General features: G+C 36.9%; 1 protein-coding gene across 2 annotated transcripts in view; it reads left to right on the top strand.

Annotated features, from left to right (window-relative positions):
• The window catches only part of ATP9B (ATPase phospholipid transporting 9B (putative)), a 162260-nt gene that overhangs the window by 63304 nt on the left and 75051 nt on the right, over positions 1 to 23905 (top strand). For both annotated transcript variants that reach the window (XM_081324421.1, XM_081324422.1), the window contains exons 8-11: positions 1928 to 2022; positions 11576 to 11656; positions 16872 to 16947; positions 17948 to 18024. In XM_081324421.1, coding sequence (XP_081180547.1) covers positions 1928 to 2022; positions 11576 to 11656; positions 16872 to 16947; positions 17948 to 18024 — 329 coding nt within the window. The remainder of the gene's footprint in view (positions 1 to 1927; positions 2023 to 11575; positions 11657 to 16871; positions 16948 to 17947; positions 18025 to 23905) is intronic.

Genomic DNA, 23905 nt, shown 5'->3' with positions numbered 1-23905 from the left:
AAGAGGAAATTGTGGCATTTGGACTTTTTGTAATTCGGATTTGTTAATTGGCACCCAGATGGCTTTAAGATACTAATACTTAGAGATTATTCTTACGTAGATTATTTTGCTGCATTCTGGTCACCAGCTATAAATCCAGGTTCAGATGACAGAAAAGTAGCTGGAAAGAAATAACTTCACCAGCAAGTTTGGGCACAATTTATTATAAACACATATGCCATATTGAGTACAAGTTCAGTTTGGGTGAGTTAGAACCTCGCCATCTCCCCCCGAACAGCTATGAGTGGCTGCAAGGAAAATGTGTCTTTTTTTCCAAAACGACTTTAAAATCTCATAAATGGCTCAGCAGACAGGTTGCTAATACTTTTGTAAGCTCAGAACTTTTGTGAGCTTATTTACAAAATTGCTTTTGCACTGATTAATACCAGAAAATTAAAAAGCTAGTTGGCATTGATAAGGGTTAGGAGTAATCACTGATGTAGTATTATTGTAATTAAATGTATGTGGAATGTTACAGCAATAACATAACAATAACAGCTTTAAAAAAATTGCAATAATATAATAATGCATATAGTGGTATGACTTAATTCTGGGCAGTAGTTTATTTTTGAATACATACTAATTTCCACCAATTCTGTAGAATACACAGAAACAGTCAGGCCAACAAATACCTCATTGTGCTGTAAACCTTTTAGAATCCAAATTTCATTGTTAACTGTTTGAAAATATAGTTCCCCAAAGCCTCGGGTAAAAAACAATGAGAAAAAAAATCACATTTTTCTGACATTTCTAAATCTAAAGATTGATATACAATAGAACTTGTTATACATAAAAATGTTGTCACTAAGAAACTTGATTAGCTAGTACAGTTTGACAGTGGATACAGTGATAAAATATAATGTGGAAATTGTGGATTGATTCGCAGTTTAATGCTTTTTAAACACTAAACTTAAATAGGAGTGATATTCTGTTGATGTCAGTGGGTCTGTTCTATTACTAAATAAGAATAAACTTTATGTAAATTATAAGTAAAAGAAAATAAGAGTAAATGCTTTTGGCACGAGTTACTTCTCATAATCTTTAGTATTGCCTATATAATTTTATGCTCTTTAAACTTCATTATGCAAACTTAAGAATTAGTTTATCATGTACGTTAAAAAGTCTTTTGCCAATGGTGCTGAAGAATGATTTCAAAATGTCTGGGTAGGGGGACATTTTATTGTTAAGGTTTTGCTGTAGTGATCAGTATTGAAAGCTGAGTTGGCACAAACTAGTCTCTTTTTCTGGATAAAAGGGAAACGGACTATGAGATAAGTTATTGATGAAATTAACTGCTGAAGTGGAGAGGAAATGGGGCTCGCCGATACATGTCATAGTGTGAGCTCTATTAAATGAATATATGTGCAGTCAACCATTCAGAGGAGCCACACTGGTCTTGAACTGCATTGATCTATAGCATAATTCTAAATGAAATTGATGGATGAGAGCAGTCATTGACAGGAAGGGTAAAGAGAACCATGAAGTGCCTTGTATCTGCAAAGTATGATGGAGAATAGACTGTTGATTAGAATATACTACAGGAGTCTAATGTTCTCATGTTGTCTTATACTTATTTACAATGTATTCAGTTTCAATAACTGACTGAAAAACGCTTGCACTGTATGTTCTAGAAGTTCATTATTTTGTACGGACTGTACTCCGTCTTTTTAAAAATAGAAATGTTTTTTAAATTTGAAACAACAGTACTAGTAAAACTGTCTATAGGATTTTTTTTTCTTTATGTCTTATGCTCTACCAGAATTAACAGTGATAGAATTGTAGGAGACTTCAATAAAAAAAAAATCATAGCTTAGCTCAGTTTCTATTTTAGTGGAATCTAAAATATGTAATGTTCTTGGGGTTTTGTTTTGGTTTTTGCAATTTTAAGGTTCCTGTTTTATTCGAACTGATCAGCTGGATGGAGAGACAGACTGGAAACTAAAAGTTGCTGTTAGTTGCACACAGAGATTACCAGCTTTAGGGGTAAGCATTATGGTTCAACATTTTAGTCCTTTCATTGCAGTTAAATAATTATTTGTTTTGAAATTCTTTTTTAATCAACATATATAATATCAAACACCTGAAATCAATAAATATTTCAAAACTTTAAAAGAGTAACATACAGGGAGTGCAGAATTATTAGGCAAATGAGTATTTTGACCACATCATCCTCTTTATGCATGTTGTCTTACTCCAAGCTGTATAGGCTCGAAAGCCTACTACCAATTAAGCATATTAGGTGATGTGCATCTCTGTAATGAGAAGGGGTGTGGTCTAATGACATCAACACCCTGTATCAGGTGTGCATAATTATTAGGCAACTTCCTTTCCTTTGGCAAAATGGGTCAAAAGAAGGACTTGACAGGCTCAGAAAAGTCAAAAATAGTGAGATATCTTGCAGAGGGATGCAGCACTCTTAAAATTGCAAAGCCTCTGAAGCGTGATCATCGAACAATCAAGCGTTTCATTCAAAATAGTCAACAGGGTCGCAAGAAGCGTGTGGAGAAACCAAGGCGCAAAATAACTGCCCATGAACTGAGAAAAGTCAAGCGTGCAGCTGCCAAGATGCCACTTGCCACCAGTTTGGCCATATTTCAGAGCTGCAACATCACTGGAGTGCCCAAAAGCACAAGGTGTGCAATACTCAGAGACATGGCCAAGGTAAGAAAGGCTGAAAGACGACCACCACTGAACAAGACACACAAGCTGAAACGTCAAGACTGGGCCAAGAAATATCTCAAGACTGATTTTTCTAAGGTTTTATGGACTGATGAAATGAGAGTGAGTCTTGATGGGCCAGATGGATGGGCCCGTGGCTGGATTGGTAAAGGGCAGAGAGCTCCAGTCCGACTCAGACGCCAGCAAGGTGGAGGTGGAGTACTGGTTTGGGCTGGTATCATCAAAGATGAGCTTGTGGGGCCTTTTCGGGTTGAGGATGGAGTCAAGCTCAACTCCCAGTCCTACTGCCAGTTTCTGGAAGACACCTTCTTCAAGCAGTGGTACAGGAAGAAGTCTGCATCCTTCAAGAAAAACATGATTTTCATGCAGGACAATGCTCCATCACACGCGTCCAAGTACTCCACAGCGTGGCTGGCAAGAAAGGGTATAAAAGAAGGAAATCTAATGACATGGCCTCCTTGTTCACCTGATCTGAACCCCATTGAGAACCTGTGGTCCATCATCAAATGTGAGATTTACAAGGAGGGAAAACAGTACACGTCTCTGAACAGTGTCTGGGAGGCTGTGGTTGCTGCTGCACGCAATGTTGATGGTGAACAGATCAAAACACTGACAGAATCCATGGATGGCAGGCTTTTGAGTGTCCTTGCAAAGAAAGGTGGCTATATTGGTCACTGATTTGTTTTTGTTATGTTTTTGAATGACAGAAATGTATATTTGTGAATGTTGAGATGTTATATTGGTTTCACTGGTAAAAATAAATAATTGAAATGGGTATATATTTGTTTTTTGTTAAGTTGCCTAATAATTATGCACAGTAATAGTCACCTGCACACACAGATATCCCCCTAAAATAGCTATAACTAAAAACAAACTAAAAACTACTTCCAAAAATATTCAGCTTTGATATTAATGAGTTTTTTGGGTTCATTGAGAACATGGTTGTTGTTCAATAATAAAATTAATCCTCAAAAATACAACTTGCCTAATAATTCTGCACTCCCTGTAGTGAGATTGAAGGGCTCTTAAGATATAGCTTCAGAATTTCTTCAGAATATCTGTGGACTGTTCACTCATTTTATTATTTTTTATAACTGTATTTGTTAGACAAATTTAAGGGCCCATTCCAAATATTTTTAAATGACTCCAGTCAATTTCTCAAAAGCTTATATCTTTCTGGAGGCATGCAGTACTTGGAACTCAAGTGAAAAGTTTCTTTCAAATCCAGCACAGACACATGTTAGACCCTTAAAAAAAGCCATTCATCTTTCTAGGCTTGCATTTTTCCCATGTGCTTCTTGGAGAATATTTGTTTGTTGTAGAGAGAGATGTGATTACATCCTGTCACTGCTGACAGGTATGGTAAGTGCATTCACACCTAATTCAACACCCTTGTTCAGTTTTGAATCCAAATATTAACACCAAGACCTCTTCCCATATATGACAAATTAAACCCTTAGATCTTTGGGGACATGGGGAAAGGATTGCTGCCAAATGAGCAGAGATGGACGACTACTGTGAATCTTTTCTTGATTTGCTCATCATGGAATGTGTTCTTCAGAGAGTCACGTGTAGGCACCAAGTAAAGAAAGTGCTTTTAATATTTTTTTCCAGATCTTTTTAATTATTACTGTTTATCTCAATTTTGTAAATGGGAATGTAATATTTTTTATTTATTGTTTTAATAATATTACCTTCAAATCCTCAGTCCAGGATGATTAATACATACACTAAATCAAAACTTTAAAAATTACATCAAAATATAATTGTTATATTATAAAGACATATAAATGGTGGCATTAATACTACAATTTTAAAATTAGGCCCAAGAAATAACTGGAAACCAGTACAAACCTTTCAGAGCTAACTAGATGATTTGGGGCCAGTCATCTCTCAGCCAAGGTGCTTGTTTTATGGAAAAATGAAGGAGGGAGTACTCTCTGGGTGTTTGAATTTTGGAGAACATACAAGCTATAAATCAAGTTGCACATATTTGTTAATACATAGCTATAACATCCATGGTGCAATCATTTCGTTAGGGTATTTTCATTACTGTATGCCACTTTAGTTATATTCAGAAAGTTAAATAAGACAGTGATAAAACTGGTCTTTTAGTGATACTGTGAGCTTTACTAAATTTTAATTTTTCTTAATAGATGTATTGTTTAATTTAGGTATGTAGGCAAAGGGTTGTTTTTTTTCCTTTAATGCATTTGATCTGTTTTAATGTAAACCCATTCTGAGATTTTTTTTATTAATTTGTTTTATATAAATATAATAAAGATAGGGCAATTTTTTAAAAATAAATTGTTTGGTACTGACATTGTTTACCAAAAAAGTATTTTTCACAGGAACATAGAATATGATTCTATATACAGAATATAATAATTTGCTTTGCATAAAACAAATTCTTGTTTTATAAATAACGGCTGTTCTTGTAGTTATAAGCCACTGAACCATACGGTGAACTGGGATACACATATTTTTAATGACCCAGGAACCACAACTTGTGCAAGATGCTACATCTGTCCATGGTGCTTTGAACTGTTAATTCAAAACAATATCCCTGACATGCTACGTGATTAATTTTGAAAGTAAAAGAAACACAGATGTTCAAAGAAAAGCACCCAAAAGTCCAATAGATATTTTCATCAGTTAGTCTAAAACTAAAGGATAGTCCTTCAGATTCCACCCTTAGTATGTGTTGGTCCTGATATGGAGAGCATGGAACAGAAAATTGGGAAATGTGTCTAAAGAGAAAATGGACTCAGGAATTTCAATGGCTAATTTCCTAAAGAAAGGTTTCTCTTAAACAGAAGCTACTTGGAAATACAGCATTCTCATTTATCTTCTGTGACTATAGTTTTCTAAGTATGGATGGTCCTTGTTATCCATGGTCTCATTATCTTCCATTTCATGTGACAGTGGTTAGAAAATACAAACCAGATCTTGGTATCTGTGTAAATTTCACACTTCTCTGGGTTCGATGCATTTAACACATATGCAAATGGTAGATGGATTTTTGTTGTGTATTTATGATTTCATTGCTCCTGGTTTTATTATCTGCAGTTTGGCTGGAAGGGACGCCCTACCCTTAATTAAATTAGGAGATTTCCACAACTTATTTGCCTCAGATGTTGGGATGTAAGAATGTAAGCCTAGAATTTGTATCATGACATCATCACATGCATACAATTTTTGTATCCACATGGCTTGCTGGGGACACTGTTGTTTTGTGAAGACTCTTAGAAGGCAGGCATTATAGGAAAGTGGGAATAGTGCTAGACAGAACTGCATTTCTTAGGAAGTCTTAGGATCCGAATATTGGTCAGCTTATCACTATATGTTATGACTGCTTTTTATCATCTTCACAATAACAAAAAATGCACCAAATAAATGAGTAAAGAGAATGGCAACAGCAATTTACATTCCAGAAAATCAAATTGTGGATTTTCATTAAATCCTACTACATTGAGTACTACAGATCCTGACAATCTGTAGATATCTTGGAAATAGTCACTGATATTTAATAGCTTGTCAAATATCTTCCACATTATCAACATTTGTAAGGATTTTGTGGTTAGAATATAAAAAAGAATGGATGATTCCTGTTTTACAGTAATTCTTGAATGCCACCTGCTGGGCTGCTACTAAAATGGCTGAGGAGATCCTTCAAGCTTATCCTTCTTTCCTAATTTTTGCTTATTGTATTCTTGTACATCTTTTTTCATAATACTACTACGCTCAAAATCTGTCATCCGTTTTACTAATGCAGGTTGTAGAAAATGAAAACATTATGATTTAAACAAATGAATACTACCATATAACCAAATAAATCATTTCAGTTTTCAGTGGTAAAAAGCTATTTAATGAATGTTTAATGAATGAATGCCAACAAAAATGAAGATTAATAATTTAAATAAAATATATATTCAATGGTTATTTTGGCAACTCTATTCTGACCGGTAATAGAGTTCTTTTCCTTTTCATTGAGAAGTAATAATATGTCAGATTACTAAGTAGTTTTTTTCAGGTTAGAAGACATTGCTTTTGGGCAGCATTTAAATCACAGTGTTGAAATTCAGCTTAATGTTTAATGTCAGTAACCAGCATATAGCTCTAGTTCATAGGATAACATTTCATTTTATTAATAAATTGATGTGGATTTAAATTAGTAAAAAAAACTTGGTTTCTTTTACATAAATTATTTGAACAAAATAAAAAAGATTTCTGCTAAACAGATTAAAGCAGAAAAGGTGGAACCAAAGAGTATTCAACTTATAAAGACTGCAAAATATATAAAACCAACAACAATAAAAACAAACAATATATAAAATAATGTTTAAAAGAGAAAAAAAGAATTGTGTTGGATTTAGCAGTAGGACTATACTGTACTGTAGTTAATATGCTGCTGGTAATTGTCATTCATTTCCAAATGTCTCTTGTATTATCATAGCTGTCAATTCTATCATCAGTGTAAGACTGCAACTTTATCTTCAGTGGTTCCTGGAATAAATAAACAGGCAAAACTTTAGAGCTTTCTTAAAGAACAGATGACACCATCAAAGATGATCAGTACAGATTTTCTTGTCTTCCCAAACCACTTAATGCGATCAGAGAATTAAAATTTCAACAAGTCATTTAATGATGCCTGAGCTGTAAGAACTGTAACACCCAGGTTAGGTTTCTTGGTTTCATAGTTATACGCGCAGTAGTGTTTTTCTACACTGTGCATATTCTTGAATAGGCTTCTTTGGTCTAAGTGATCAAGTAAATTTATTAGCAGCAATGAGGTCACTGTAATTTTCAATAAATAGTGACTTGCTGATTTATATCAAAAGATCCATAAAGCAGTAAACAATACCATTTACATTTAATTAGTTTTATTGAACCAGAAGCAATTTTATTTGTAATGAACTACATGTTATGATTAAGGATGTATTTTAATGATCTTTAAGTAAGGTGAACAAATGTTGCCCTTGACCTAATAGAGGAGGTTTTTCTACATTATTGATAACTCCAGAGTGATTTCTAAATTATTATTTTAGAAGGAAGGAAAACAGTGTTATTATTGTACCATCTTTTAATTGTTTCAGGACCTATGGAAATACTTAGGTGTATCCTTGCAAAATATTTTGCTGAGATTGTTCATCTTAGTTATAAGCAATTAGAAAATCATGGTTAAAATTGTATATACTTGTAATATAAAGTGTTGTTAATTCCCCATACATAGAAAATCTTAGTATTTCCATACAAATATATGCATTTCTGGCTCATATAAAGGGGAAATACAAAATAATCAACACTATTTTAAAGATTTCATAGTGTAAGTATAAATGACCTTAAAATGGAAATATAAAATCAGTAGAGGGCAATAATTAATTTATTTTAAATTTAGTTGTAATTTTTAATTTGCCATGAGTGCTTTTGGCACGTACCTAATTTTTATAGATCAAAATAGCATTCTTTTTGTTCTTGAGACAATTTTGAGCACTGAATATTTATTTTTCAGATAAAAGACATGTTTAAATCGTCTTATTTGCTCCCAGATGAACAATTTTTGCAAAGTGTGGAGTCTAAAGAAAGAAAACTTTCGTGCTTGGCTCACTTCATTAATAGTATTTATTGTATTATGAGTATGTGTGTGGTATTAGTTTTCTGCCGTACTGAGACTCCTATTTTTCTGTGAACAATAAAGCACATAATAGCCTGGATTATCTAAATTGTAGGTGATAACAGATTGAGAAGAAATGAATGATGCAGATATAGGATACCGCATGTGTATTAGGTTCATATGAATTATTTCTCAAGAGGCTGATGAAAACTAACTTTGGAGAACAAGAATGCATTGAATGGAAGCTTGTGTGAAAGCTTACAATAAATGGTTGATAATTTAGCATTAGAACAGCTGATTTGTAGTGGAAGATGTTGAAATATGATTTGTGCCCTTAAAATATGAATAAAAATAGTTGGATAATCTCGTATACATAATTAATCAGAAACTGAAATGAAAAGTGAGGTTAGAGTTACATTCTTTTAAAATTAAATGGAACACATACCAATACATTTGCTTACTTAGCTGTCATACCACTTTTAATCAGGCTCTTATGCATTGCTGTTACAAGATACTTCAGATAGGCATATATTTGCCCTGATCCAGGTATCTTTGAGCATACTATCCTTGTAGCACTGTCTATATTAAATAAATGATCCATGATATAGGCAGGGAAGCTCTATATTTCTATATCCCTATTTAAAAAGGGAGAGGGACTGCAGAAGGATGCACCGTTGCAGATCCTTAGGTGAGTACTGCTCTTGTAATCCCTGATGACTCTTCAGGTGCAGTGAGGAAATTTCATGTTGAAATCTGTCCCTAGATAAAGATACCTACTTGCTGGATATACTTGCTGGCATAGAGAATAAATGCAGCTAGCCATTTACTGTGTGGGCACAGGAAAACCACTTGTCTACATCTGTGTTTACTAAATGTAAATATAAAACATAATAACAGCCTAATAAAATGCATTGTTATGCAACACAGCTTTCATAAATAATCTCATGAGTAAAGGCTTAGAAATATTAAGGCTGTAAACATAACAATATATTCTAAAGTGTTGAAAATTAAACATCCGAATTAGCTAGAAATAATTTTATAGACTTTTTCAAGGAAGCTAGACCATAAAAAACACTGTTAAGAAATTATTGAATATCATGTTCTTCATCGTGATCTCTGCAGATGACACATTTAGGGTCTCGATTTGGAAACTTGGAGCTTAGACTATTGGTATGAACTCCCATATACATTGTGCATTCTCCTATGCATACATATTTCAGATTTTCTTCAACTACCATAGCAATTTCATATTATTTCAGCTTCATAAGTTTTTGTTTTTATGCTGCCCAGAGTCACCTTGTAGAGCAGATGGGCAGAATACAAATTTAATAAATATTTTTTTAGATCCATACATGAGATTGGTCTTGTTCATTCCACATTTCTACAAGCAATCATACTGCTTTAACTTTGAACACCTCCTTATGTAAATGTCATTCTTGCAGGATCAGGCATCATAGTCTCTAATTGTGGTGCCTTAGAGAGAAGTTGTAAATTCTTGTGAAGATGCCAGCCATTTATATTGTGTTTCCCCGAAAATAAGACCCAGACTTTTTTTCTTTTTTTTTTTGTTTGCCTCCAAAAGAGGCACCAGGTCTTATTTTTTTGGGGGGAGGGGTGTCTTTTCTATTCATCTTTTCTAACCAGTAAATGTTAAAAGGCTGCCAGTTCTGAGTCTAAAGAAGCATCAGCCTTGAAGACTCCCATTTGTCAACCATATGTATAATGTTGTAGAGAACCACAGATATTAGTTATAGTACCAGTTACATTACTCACACTATTCCTTTAAATCAGTAAAAGACAACCTCACACACACATTTGGCCAATTAGTGTGTTAAAGCCCCATTGTATTAACCATCCATAGTAACAGTTTTACCTGGTGCCCTGCATATTTATTTTGTACCGTCTTAACTTGTTTTTATGTTTTATGATGTATGCCTCCCAGAGTCACTTGTTGAGATGGGCAGGTATTGAAATCAACTAAATGAATAAAGAAACATTATTACAAAAATGACACAATGGTACTTTCATTTCTGGCATCTGGAGTTCATTCCATCAAGGCCTACTAAATCCAAGGTTCACTGAATTGCCTTTGTTCCCTCCTTCAGTGGTGATAATAATCTGATATGAGGTTATATTAGGTTGGGGGCTTGGTGTTGGAAATGTCAAAAACTTGAGATTAAGAGAAGCTGCAATTAGGAGCATACAGAATATGCATGAGGGGCAGAATTTCTAATTCACAGGCTGTATTTAGTAGGAGATGCAGATGGCACTCCTTAGCCTGTAGGTGGGCCCTCGTGTGTGTGTGTGTGTGTGTGTGTGTCTGTGTGTGTCTGTGTCTGTGTGTGTGTGTGTGAGAGAGAGAGAGAGAACGAGAACAGGTAAGGTATGGCAAGAGGCAGATCATACTTGGGAAATACATGTCTTTTACTAGTGTTGTGTTTCAGTCCCCTGTATCCAACCCCTTCATCCAACCTGGCTTTTGACTGTTGCTGCTGAATGCCAGGTTAGCCTGCAATAAAACTGCCATCTGGTATACATTACTGAACCCTGGATGGACATTGAGGGAGGAATCTCCCTGCTCAAAGATGTGCCCACCTGAGTTTTGGGTGTGGCACCTGTTGAGACTCCAGGGCAGCAAAGAGATAGCCATTGTTATCGAAGATACTCTGGAGACAATCAGAGGACTGATTGTGTAACTCTGTTTATTAGATTGGGGTCCAAGAATCAGTTGGGACTGCTGCTATTATACCAACCTTCATACTGTGCAGCAATCCCCTCTGCCCCTCAGGTCCTGGACTATATAACTAGACTGGTAGTATTCATCTTGTGGAGCCCATTATGTGGGACCTTTCCTTGCCAATACTGTTATGTGGCATATGTTCTACCTGAGATTAAATTGTCCCCAGCCCTGCTAGTTTTTTAGAAGAGTCTTAAAATGTAGATGTTTTGCTGGGCATGGGAGTTGAAACTTTAGAGCACATTATGTGGTTATTACTTTCTAGATTTATTCATTCAAGCATTCATTCATTCATTCAAGATTTATAAGATAGATAATTAAGAAAACTCAGACTACTCAGCCCAACTCATACTAACTCTGGATAGTGTACAATAACTTCCATTCTCCAATTTCTGCTTTATTGTTTCTATACAAGCATGATAAACTAGATGTGAGGGATAGAGAAATTGAGGCTTTATTGATTTATCATTAACATACATAGATATTTTTAAAATTCTGTATTCTAGGACCTGTTTTCAATCAATGCGTATGTTTATGCACAAAAGCCTCAAATGGATATTCATAGCTTTGAAGGTACCTTTACACGGGTAAGTAGTTACTGTAAGTACTCACTCTTGCTGTATTCATTTGTCTTAATTAATGATTGCAGGAAGAAAATGCTTTTAAAGTTAATTATGTCTCTGAATAGTCATAATGTGAGCATTTAGTGTAGTTTATTTATTTATTTATTTTATTGGATTTATATACCGCCCTTTCCCGAAGGACTCAGGGCGGTTTACAGGGTATTTAAAACAAGGAATACAAAAGTTAAAAAACAATTTAAAAAGATTAAATCAATCCCTGAACAAAAGTAAAAACCCCAATTAAAATTAAAATTCTCAGCCTGGGCCAGAGAGCTCGAAGAGCCTGGTCTTCAGGTCCCGGCGAAATGAACGAAGGTCGGGGGCAGTCCTAAGCTCCACGGGCAGCTGGTTCCAGAGGGCAGGCGCACCCACTGAAAAGGCCCTCCCCCTGGGTGTTATCCGCCAGCAATCTTTTACCGGCGGCACCCTGAGAAGACCGTCCCTGTGGGAGCGCACTGGAAGAAGGGAACTTGATGCTGGCAGCAGGTGTTCCCTCAGATATCCCGGACCAAAGCCATTTAGGGCTTTATAGGTCATCACCAGCACCTTGAATCTCACCTGGAGGGCAACCGGAAGCCAATGCAGCTCGCGGAGTAGAGGTGTTACATGGGAGTATCGAGAAACCCCCATCACAACTTGCGCGGCCGCATTCTGCACCAGCTGAAGCCTCCGAGTGGTCCTCAAGGGCAGCCTCATTTAGAGAGCGTTGCAGTAGTCTAAACGGGAGGTCACAAGCGCATGAGTGACTGTGCGTAGGGCATCTCGGTCCAGGTAGGGCCGCAACTGGCTCACCAGGTGAACCTGGGCAAAAGCCCCCCTGGCGCACCAGGCTCCTATATGATCTTCAAAATTGAGCCGCGAATCCAGGAGGACGCCCAAGTTGCTAGCCCTATCAACGGGGGGTAACACCTCGCCCCCCATCGTTAAAGGTGGAATAGTCTGGTTAACCCGAGATGCCGATATGCACAGCCACTCAGTCTTGGCAGGATTGAGACGAAGCCTGTTTCTCCCCATCCAGACCTGGACCTCCTCCAGGCAACGGGACATCATGGCGAGGGCATCACTGGGTTGGTTCGGGGTGGAGAGAAAAAGTTGGGTATCATCAGCATATCCTCTCCCACAAGCGCCCGCCCGCTAGTCCAGACGATGTTACAGCGGCGAGCAAAAGGCATTCCCGGCAGTAGTTTAATAAAGCAGGCATCCCCCAACAAGTCCACCACGGCAGGGCAAAAACCGAGGTCGATGTCCGGGCCAAAAAGCCACCGCCGCCATCCAGAAGGAGAGGGAGGGCTCCGCGCCGCTGAAAACGGCGCCTGCCAGCTGACAACAGTCCCAGCTCCTGATCGAGTTTCCAGCCGGTGAAATCGTCACCGCCGCCCCTCCATACAAGCAGAGGGTATCCACGGTGAGAAGACAGAAGAAGGACGCCTGCAGCAGTACAGCATTGCTCTCCAGTTTGATACTATGCCATTATACTTGATCTTCTTATGCATGGGAAACACTTCAAAAATTATGGCAATTTTAGAGATGAGAGCTATGTAGGATATGGGCTAGAAATAAATATTGAAGTGGCATTTTTTTCTTCTATAGACTCATCCATATTTTCATGATGGTTCACAACAAAATAAAAGCTATTCAAGGAGAATAGGATTTGCAAATGTATTCCAGATAAGAACCTACGGGTTTTTTTTATAAAAGCTGCACAATTCAGATCACAATCAAGTTTCAAGCAATGCCTATACATCATACTACAACTGGAAAATGCATTGATATTTTTCAAATACGTAAAAGAATATTAAAAGAAAACTTGTTATCATAATTAGTTAAGATCAGGGAAAAGCAGATGCTTCCCTTTAGTAAGAGGCTATTTACCCAGCAGGCTTCTTTGTATGCATTGCTAGTTTAGTAAAGGCATGCTCATGTAAATGGCTAAATGCAGTTTCTGATTCACATGCTGTGGCTACACATGCAGATATTCTTTTTAAATGCACTGTTTATGCTTATTAGCATTTCAGGAGAAGGAAGAGTAGGCATAGTTTAATCTTTTCACTTGTCCACACCACAGCCCTGCCAAATAAATCATTAGCTTCTGCAGACTCTTTTTCTTAGCACTCTTCTAGTCCAATGCAGATTCCAGAAATGAGTTAGGTGGAAAAATTGTAATGGGAAAAAATAGTTGAGCTTCAGCTACTAATTCCCTTAATTTTTTAACAAACTATTTTTCTCTGGAATAGAGCAGATCCCATGAATGCTTACAGATTTTTTTCTACTGTCATTTGAATTTTTACCTTAATTTTAAATAAAAATTACATATTGTTGATAAGGAGATGTTGGAGGAGAAGGACAAAATTAAAGCAAGTTTCTTCCTTCTTAGCTACCAGGCAACAGTTTTATAGATAAAAGTTGCTATTGGGTAGCAAGCTCAGTTTACTGTTTGTTTTTTTTTCCTTTTTCCAGTGTGTTAACAATATACATAAATCCTGGATCATTATTTTATTTTCATGGCTGATACTTTCTAATTAGGTTGGACTATACTGTACTATTATGAGTGTAAATTTTCCTTATTAAGTGATATTTAATCTGGCGAAGGTTGTTGAGAGCGTGGTGGCGCAACAGCTCCCTTTGTTCTTGGATGAAGCTGATTATCTAGACCCGTACCAATCGGGTTTCAGGCCCGGGTACAGCACGGAGACGGCATTGGTCGCGCTGGTGAATGATCTCTGGCGGGCTCGGGACAGGGGCTGCTCCTCTGTCCTAGTCCTTTTAGACCTCTCAGCGGCTTTTGATACCATCGACCATGGTATGCTGCTGCGACGTCTCAGGGGGTTAGGAGTGGGAGGCACAGTTCTCCAGTGGTTCTCCTCCTACCTTCTGGGACGTTCGCAGTCAGTGTTGGCAGGGGGGCAGAGATCGACCTTGAGACCTCTCATTTGTGGAGTTCCTCAGGGATCGGTTCTCTCGCCTCTCCTGTTCAACATCTACATGAAGCCGCTGGGTGAGATCATTCGTGCTTTTGGAGTTGGGTATCATCAATATGCTGATGATACCCAGCTTTTTATTTCGACCCCAAACCACCCCAGTGATGCCCTCGACGTGATGTCCCGCTGCCTGGAGGCGGTCCGGGTCTGGATGGGGAGGAACAGGCTTCGACTCAACCCTGACAAGACTGAGTGGCTGTTCGTGCCGGCATCCCGGGAAATTCCGATTATTCCATCTCTGGCCATGGGGGGTGAGCTATTACCCCCCGTAGATAGGGCGCGCAACTTGGGGGTCCTTCTAGATTCACAGCTCTCTTTAGAAGAGCACATTGGAGCTGTGACTAGGGGGGCCTTTGCCCAGGTTCCCCTGATGCGCCAGTTGCGACCCTATCTAGACCGGGATGCCTTGCGTACAGTCACTCATGCGCTCGTGACTTCTCGTCTAGACTACTGTAATGCTCTCTACATGGGGCTGCCCTTGAAGTCCACTCGGAGACTTCAACTGGTGCAGAATGCAGCCGCGCGAGTTGTGCTGGGGGCTTCCCGATACTCCCATGCTACACCTTTGCTCCGCGAGCTGCATTGGCTGCCGGTTGCTCTCCGGGTGAGGTTCAAGGTGTTAGTGATGACTTACAAAGCCCTACATGGCATGGGTCCGGATTACCTACGGCAACACCTGCGGCCGGCGTCAACTTCCCTCCGTCCAGTGCGCTCCCACAGAGAGGGCCTCCTCAGGGTGCCTCCGATCAAGGAATGTCGATTGGTGGCCCCCAGGGGGAGAGCGTTCTCTGTGGGCGCGCCAGACCTATGGAACCGCTTGCCGGTTGAGCTCCGGACAGCCCCCGACCTTCGCTCCTTCCGGCGCAATCTCAAAACCTTTCTTTTTGAACAAACTGGCCTGGTCTGATGGGATGGGGCTGGGTTTTATAAATCGGTTTTAACTTTTAATATGTATTAATTTATTACGGGCACTGTTGTTTAATTACTTTTTAATTTTTGTATCCTGTTTTTTATTATGTATTGCCCTGTTCACCGCCCTGAGTCCTTCGGGAGAAGGGCGGTATACAAATTAAATTATTAAATTAAATTAAATTAAATTAAATATTTAGTTTAAAGCTCAAAAGTTCATAATTCCTCAGGATTTCAGAGGTTCATTCTCTTTATGTGGGAGAATTCATTCCCATTGCCCCAGGTGTTTATTGCAAACTACTGTAAACCTATAATTTCACTGAAAAATATATTCAATTTACAAAATAGCATCTCAGTGCCAGTTCCCAAATACATTTTTTTTACAAACAGTGGATATGATTTGCAGATAATGTGTGTTTAATGCTTGTATACTTGCATAGAAGTCTGTTATTTTATAGCAGAGTCTGGAAACTTCAGGAACTTCAGTTACCAGATACTCTAATGACAATGAATGTTCCAGACTGTGAGGGAGGCCAGTGTTAAAGATGTGTCTATTAGCATGCTTTACAGAAGTCAGATTTGGGAATAGGGGAACTAATAGATACCTCATATGCACATATTGAAAATATTCCTGATATAATTGGCTGGGAATATCCCATAAGTAAGAGTTTTTATAAAATATTTTACAAAACACAATAAAAGACATTTCTTAGATTCTTATCAATACTTACTTTGTATGCATGTATGTATTAACTGCCCTGCGCCCTATGTGGAGTCAGGGAGACATACAAAAGTAGTGTAAAAGCAGCAAAAAAACTTTAAATCAAACAGACAGCCCAGACTAAAATAATCTAATAGACAACAAAATCAGCAAAACAAAACAGGCCCTTGAGCAAATAATCAACATTAACCCCAAATAGCCACAGCCACTAAGTCTTGTTAGAATTGAGCCAAAATCTGTTCTACACCATGCTCCAGACACTGAGTCAGTACATTGGGGTTATTGAGTTTTACTGATTTTTGGATTTTGTTTCTTTATTATATTATTTGGTGTTTTTAAATTAGTTGAAGCACTCAGAGTCACAAATGTAAGATAGGCAGCTATACCAATTTGATACAATACAATACATTTTTCTGAAATTATTGTTTCTCTTTTATTATAAGTCTGGATAACATACAGGCATTTTTTCTGTTCTGAGTCATTATTCTGAAGTTTATATTTTTATACATATTTGTAAATAAATCTATACTTATGAAATACAATTTTAGAATCCTTTTTTCTTTTTTTACAGGAAGACAGTGATCCAACTGTTCATGAGAGCTTAAGCATAGAAAATACACTATGGGCAAGCACTGTTGTTGCATCAGGTAAAAAAATATATGCGAAGTTTGGAAATATGTGAAAAAAGCAGTATTTCAGTTTTCACATTCTTATTCACCTTTTTTAACTCTAGCTTTTTTTAAAGTACTCAGGTTCTTTCTTGCTTAATACTTGTCCATATTCCCAAATGCTAATTTTATGCTTTTAAAAAGTATTATTAGGTTGAACATTTCCCATGTTCTTTAACCAGCATGATGAAGTAAATAGCTATATACAGTCAGGAAAAGTTTTCTTTTGATTCATCAAAAAGTCCTTACATTGTTTCATTAGCTTTACATAATGATAGATTAGAAATGATGGTAGATAATTTTGATATGAATAATCTGAAAGCATTTTAAGTCTGAATAAGAATGAAATGAAATTCTTATACTTGGATGTTTTCTGGCCTTTGTGCTTCACAAGGAGAGTTGCAAATTCCCATTCAACAAAATGTCAGGAACATGTCAAATTATGCAGTTGCATTATGTAGAATCATTATTACTAAAATGTACTCATGGGACTGCTTTAAAGACAACTTTAATAAGCTGTAAGTAAAACCTTGAGGAAGAGGAGGAAGAGCTGCAGCTAAAGCATCAGTCAGATAAGAGAAATGTCATCTCAAAGCAAGGACAGAGTTTGAGAAAGTCTCTCAGACTGGAGGCTTCCTAGTTCTCTTTCAGATCAAGGCAGAGATGGTAAAAGCACATACAAATTTACAAGATTCTGTTAGTGCAACCCAATAATAAAAAGTAGTTTTAATATTCATGACTTTGGTGTTAAAGTCTGGTGCACCAAAGGAAGAATGCTGGCATGAAAGATACTTCTATTTTAGATATCCAATGAATGAAAATGCACAGACCAGCCAGTTTTTGTGTCATAAAACTTGAAGGGAAACTTTTACATTAGTTAGTGAAACAGGCTTGTGTTATTTTTTTTTCCTTTTGAAATGTTCAGTTATTACACATACGATTAACATTCACATATAACTCTTTCTTATATTTGTTCCAGGAACAGTAATTGGTGTTGTTATTTACACTGGAAAAGAGACTCGAAGTGTAATGAACACATCAAATCCAAAGAATAAGGTAAGCTGGTTTCAGATTTAATAGAAAGAAGGCAAACATATCTACTATTTTATCTAACGTTTCCTATTAAAAACATATTTAAACTCTTAAATAAAATATTAAGTTCCTTTTATTGTCACCTATTTTACGTCAGTGCATTAATCTGAATTTGAAGGAGAAAAAGTGATTGGATTATCTGTGGGCAGTCAAATACTACCAGCAATAGCCATCTAAAGAAGTAAAACTCTTCTTTAAATTCCTTCTTGGGTTCACGCAGCAACAAGGAAATAATTTAAGAGATGCCAATGGATGCTATGTGCATGTACATGCATGCTCCATCTTTCTTTTTGCCACATTTTCTTAGTATATGTTATCTATACTGATAATTTATATTTTGTTTGTTTTTTAACATTGATATTCTGCCACTGCTAGAAGAAGTATATTGGGAATCTCTTCCAATTTATGATCTTAATAGCAGAGGGATTAGAACAGATAACTGTGTTGGTGGATTTTATTTTTCATAAAGAACAGCATGCATGTTTTTATTTTATAGGTAAGGATCACATTTGTAAGCTGGGAAATACATAGTTTCCTAAACAAGAACATACATTTTAAAAATATATTTGTTGCGCTTTGTTATTTTTAGCCATGAATAAAACTGGCTTTTAAAAATCTAAGATGCTTTTCTAAGCATATTCAGAGAATTGTTGATGATGAGGTTTACTCCTGTGTTGTTCAAACTGGGTTATGATTTCATGATTGTCCTTTTTCTGCTGTAGATCCAGTAGAATTATTGAAAACAAGCTTTGTGCCTATTAACTTCCTCTGTAGCCTGAAATAATACGGCAGGGAAAAAAGAGAGAGATTGCGATTGCGAACAATAGAAAGAGCATTAAAAGGTGCTAAGGATTTAAGCCATAAAAATATTGTGGAAGATATAGAAAACAAATGATTAGGGCTCTACTTTTTGTTGCTTTTTTATTTGAAGGTTCTTGTTATAGGGATTGAGACAGTGACAACATATCTTAAATAGACTTGCTATTCTTCTTTACTTCATCGGATTTTTGTCACATAGATCAGAGCTCTTTTTTAAAAAAAAAACACTGTTGTATTGGTAACCCCCTTTCTCATGCCTTTCAAATGCCACTGAGTTGGTATTTGAAGGGGTATGTGCACATATAGGTGTTCCATACCCTTCCATCCTTCCGCCATCAGAACTGCTGAAGCTTCTTGGATGAGAAGTGAAATGTTTTCTTCTTCCTCAAGGAAAAACAGTCCAGTTGCCTTCTGAAGAAAACAGCACCTTTGAGACATGGGCATTCATGTGTGAATATATTTACATATACATATACATACACAAACATACAAACTTAGATATGGGCATGCACACATACGGACATATGTTCCATCAAATTGTTTTTTTACTACAAGCGACTATATAGATTTTCTCCGTGATGATCTATCCTTAACCTGTCTTTTAGCACAGAACTGGCTCTCTCTGTGTCAGCTGGGATTGAGATTGAAATAAAGGCTTCAGGCTGCTACTAAACCTGAACCTTTCAGTAGCAGTTATTGCCAAAAGCAAAAGTAAGCTATTGAAATGGTTGGGAATTAGTCTTCTGTAGTTCATCACTATGACAGTTATGCCACTGATGCTTTGCAAAGATCTTTAGTTTGTGTTTAGATAAAACCGAACTATCTTCTAGAGATTTGGAGTGAAGTATTATTAGTGTCCTGATGTTACTGAGTTGAGAAAATTACATCACAGCCAGGTGGGAGGAGCAGATCTGCCTCTTCTCAGTAAAAAGAAAGATAACATTTCATAAACTGAAGGCCAATCCACAGGAAAGCTTTGAAATGTTATGTCCAACATAATCTGTATGACACTGCCTTTCCATATTAAAACAAAAAACAAAAACAAGCCAGCATTCTAGGATTTGATTAGCAAGCACAGTTGGGATCGTGATTGTGCTTATGATTTTCAGTTTTTCTTTTCTCGTCTTTAGAAACCTGCAAAAGTCATGAATGTGAGGATTTGTCCTACAGTTACTTTTTCATCATTGTAACTGAACAGTTGCTAAACAAGGCTGTGATTAAACAAGGACTGCTTGTAGTTAGGTGATAGATAATGTACTATATAAAATATATACCACCTGTTATATTTAATATATTAACATTGCACACAACAATAAAACTTCAATATAAAATGTTCTTTTAAATATGCTATATACTAGCAATGTGTAAAGTATTTTAAGGAGCCACTCTGTTGCAAAGAAAAAACAGAAAATAATATTACCACTTAGGTAACATCATGAGTTGGTGAATGGAGTTTGTTCTCATTTTATAATCTAGTGCAGGGGTGTCAAACTGGAATGTCACGTGATGTGTTGCAAAGTATCATGACTTTTTTGCCATTGCCAGCAATGGGGTGCGCACAGTTTTGCTATGATGCATCCAGCCCGCGGGCCAGCAGTTTGACCCCCCTGCTGTAGTAGCTTGCTGTGTTGGTGAGAATCATCCTGGTGGTAAATAGTAAACAGTAACTGTTTAATCTTGGTGCTAATTTGCTCATCTGGTTATTGATTGCTAGTGAGGTGATTCTGGGCTTTTTCTTCCCTTGTTGGCTTGTTGAAACCAGCTAAGCCTAGAGAACACCAAGGACTCCTCATTTCAATTCTGAGCTATAAATTTTCTCCTCTATACAGCCATTTGGTAGTGAAAAGCATAGTTAAGATAATCAATAATAAAAATATAATCAAAACTTTTCAATAACTTAAACTGGAGAAAAGTCTTGATATCTGTTCCAAAAATAGAGAGAATAGAATTCCAAATGGGATGTTTTTTCACAACTTAAGAACAGTAAATACTCTTTCCTATGTCCATCAAGCACAATTCAGTGAATGATGATATTTTCAGAATGGCATCTTCTTCCTTTCTTAATGTCTAAGCAGTTTCTATGTATTAAGTAACTCTCAGCTTTGTATGGCTTTAAATGAAAAAGCCAAACACTTAGATTGAACTTCGGAAAGAATTAGCAACCAATATAATTTCATGCCCTGATCATCTCCCATCTGAACTATATTGCAATGGGCTCTACATGGGCCTATCCCTGAAAAGCACCCGTAAGCTTCAGCTGATACAGAATGCACTGCACGAGCAATCTTGGGTGGCCCAAGGATGGCACAGGTCACACCTCTCCTACATGAGCTGTACTGGGTGCCAGTTTGTTTCCAGATTCACTTCAAGGTATGGTTATCACCTTTACACCCCCGCATGGCATGAGGCCAGATTACCTGCAGAGATGTCATTGCTCCCCCATTACACCAACCTGTCCCACTCTGTCAGGCAAAGAAGGTATGGTGCAGACTTGCTAAAGGATTTTGACTGGTGGGTCTAGGAAGAAAGCCTTCTCTGCTGTTGTTCCCACCCTTTGGAACATTCTCTCCAAAGGTGAGGCAGGCTCCCACTTTCCTGGCCTTTAGGAAATGCTTGAAGAACTGACTGCTGATTTGCTTATGGCCTACAGAGGAGCACATAGCCACGGAACTGGTTAGCATCCTGAAGCCCCTTCTCTGCCTTTTGAATTTTCATTTTAATTCTTCTTGTTTTTAACTGTTTTTATTATGGTATTTATATGTAGCTTTTACGTTTTTATGTCTATTTGTATACCACCCAGAGTCACTCTGTGAGGAGATGGGTGCTTTCTAAACATGAAATACAAATAAACAAACAAACAAATAGGTCTTTCAATAGAGGTATGATCACTGTTTTCTGCATAGATTAGCAGGCTATTTGCCATACATTATTTTAAAATGAGTTCTAGATGCCTAGAAGGATAGTCTTTTATAGAGATGATTACAAAATATAAAATTTTCTTGGGAGAGCATTGGTAATATTTGTCAGTTCAACCAGTTCAGGAATAACACAGCTGTTATTTGTTCCTTGCCCTGGAATCTACCACCCGGGAATCCAGGAACAATACAGAAACAAAAAAGTGTGTCAGAAAGTAAAATTATTTTTTCTGGGAGTACATATGTGGATTAAATAATAGTCCCAGATCTTCTGATGAACAACATTGTCTCTATAGTTCCCACAAAGACAATGTAGTTCAATCCATTCCAACAGCTGAGTGTTGCACATTATCCCAGACTGTAGTCCTTGAATTCTTTTTTTTTATTGAAAAGTTTTACAGTACATTTTTAAATACAAAACCCCTCCCAACCCCCTCCCCTCTCCCCAAACCTCCCCAACTCTCCCCTCCCCCTCCCCCCTCCCCGACTTCCCAGAGCTAAATACAGGGTATAAAAATACAAACAAACATAATCTACAATATACAAACAACAATAAAATATTAAATTCTATCGCACTTTAACTCTTAATAAAGTCCTTGAATTCTTTTGAACCTTGGTTAGAGAGGTAGCTATGCAGAAGGAGGGACAATACAGAATTAACACCTTTAGAGTTTTATCCTTACAGCATTGAGGTTTAGATATTAATTTAAATATATGGCTCAGCCAGAGAATACTTGAATAAACTTGAGATAGAACTTAGGATATTTTTTAGTTCTGTGGAATTTCTGATTCCTAAATATGAGCGTGTAACGTTCTCTCCTATAGTCAGAATACTATTATTATTTAATTCTTGATAAAGAACATCTCAACCTCTTTGGGAGTTTTTCATTCAAAACTATGCAAATAATTACTAATCTCAAGCAATAACCTTCCTAAGAGCTATTAAAAAGACATCTCAGTTATTATGAACTGAAACTTGAGATTTCCTTTTATAAACTTTGCCTTTATTTAGTGTGTGTGTGTGTGTGTACACACACACACATACATAAACTTAGATTGAAAAAAATCAATTGTGACAGGTTGCCATTTTCATGCCATTCATAGTAATAACTTACTTAGAGTCAGAATATAAAGAAGGGAATGATAATACAAATCGTCTAAAAGTAGTTATTGTAGCCCTTTGAGCGTATTGGTTTGTGTTTCTAATAAAAAGATGCTTTTAAAAGTGTCATGTAGAAAGAGACAGGTGATATATGCTATTATGTGAAGTAGAATACTCGGTTATTATATAAATCTCTTAACTGCATTTTAAAATAGAGCAAAACACAATCAATATATCTATAGGGATAAAAAATTTCTTTTAATACCTGGTGCAAAAATAAAGCTTTTCAGAAAAGAAAAAAAAATCTAAACCAAAAGCGATTCTGCTTCTAAATCTTATATCTTCATTAAATGTAATTAAATATAAATTAATATAATTAAATATTACTCTTCAGTAACATATTACATAATTTCCCTTTTTCTACTGCTAACAAGTGAGAGGCAATAATAGAACATTCCCACATGCATTGCTGTATGAAAAAAGAGAACATGCATTGTGTGGTTCAGTGAGTTCTTTAAGACAGAAAGCATGAGAAATATGTCATTGAGGAGCATTGGAAAGGAGGCAGAGATTAAGACATCAAATGAAAAGAGGGGGAAAAATAATTCCAGAAAGGTTTATAACAGCGAAGGCAGATTGCTCAAATATCTTGGATCCAAAGTGTTTAGCTAAGTCCTAATACAGAGCATCAACTGATGTGCAGTTGGCATAATAGGGTCCATAAAGCATGCGTCATGGAGTAATTTGGCCACTGTCTTTTGCACTGTGAGCAATTCCCTTAGTTTTCTAAGGAACTATTCCACAGAGAGAAAGTTCTAATAGTCTAAATTAGAGGGGAATAAAAACATAATGTGGCTGGTGGCTTTCTCTAAGCAGGGGTGTACAACTGGCCTCCCAAAGTTGGACAGAAGCTCTCCTTGCCACAACATCTGCCTGATCCTGCAGGAATATTGAAGCCAGAAGCAGTCCACAGCTGTAAACCCAATGATAATATTGTACTTCTTTTTTA

Source organism: Vipera berus, assembly GCF_964194415.1.
Source record: "Vipera berus genome assembly, chromosome: 3".
Classification (NCBI taxonomy): Eukaryota; Metazoa; Chordata; class Lepidosauria; order Squamata; family Viperidae; genus Vipera; species Vipera berus.
This window is presented reverse-complemented; position numbering and strand designations above follow the sequence as displayed.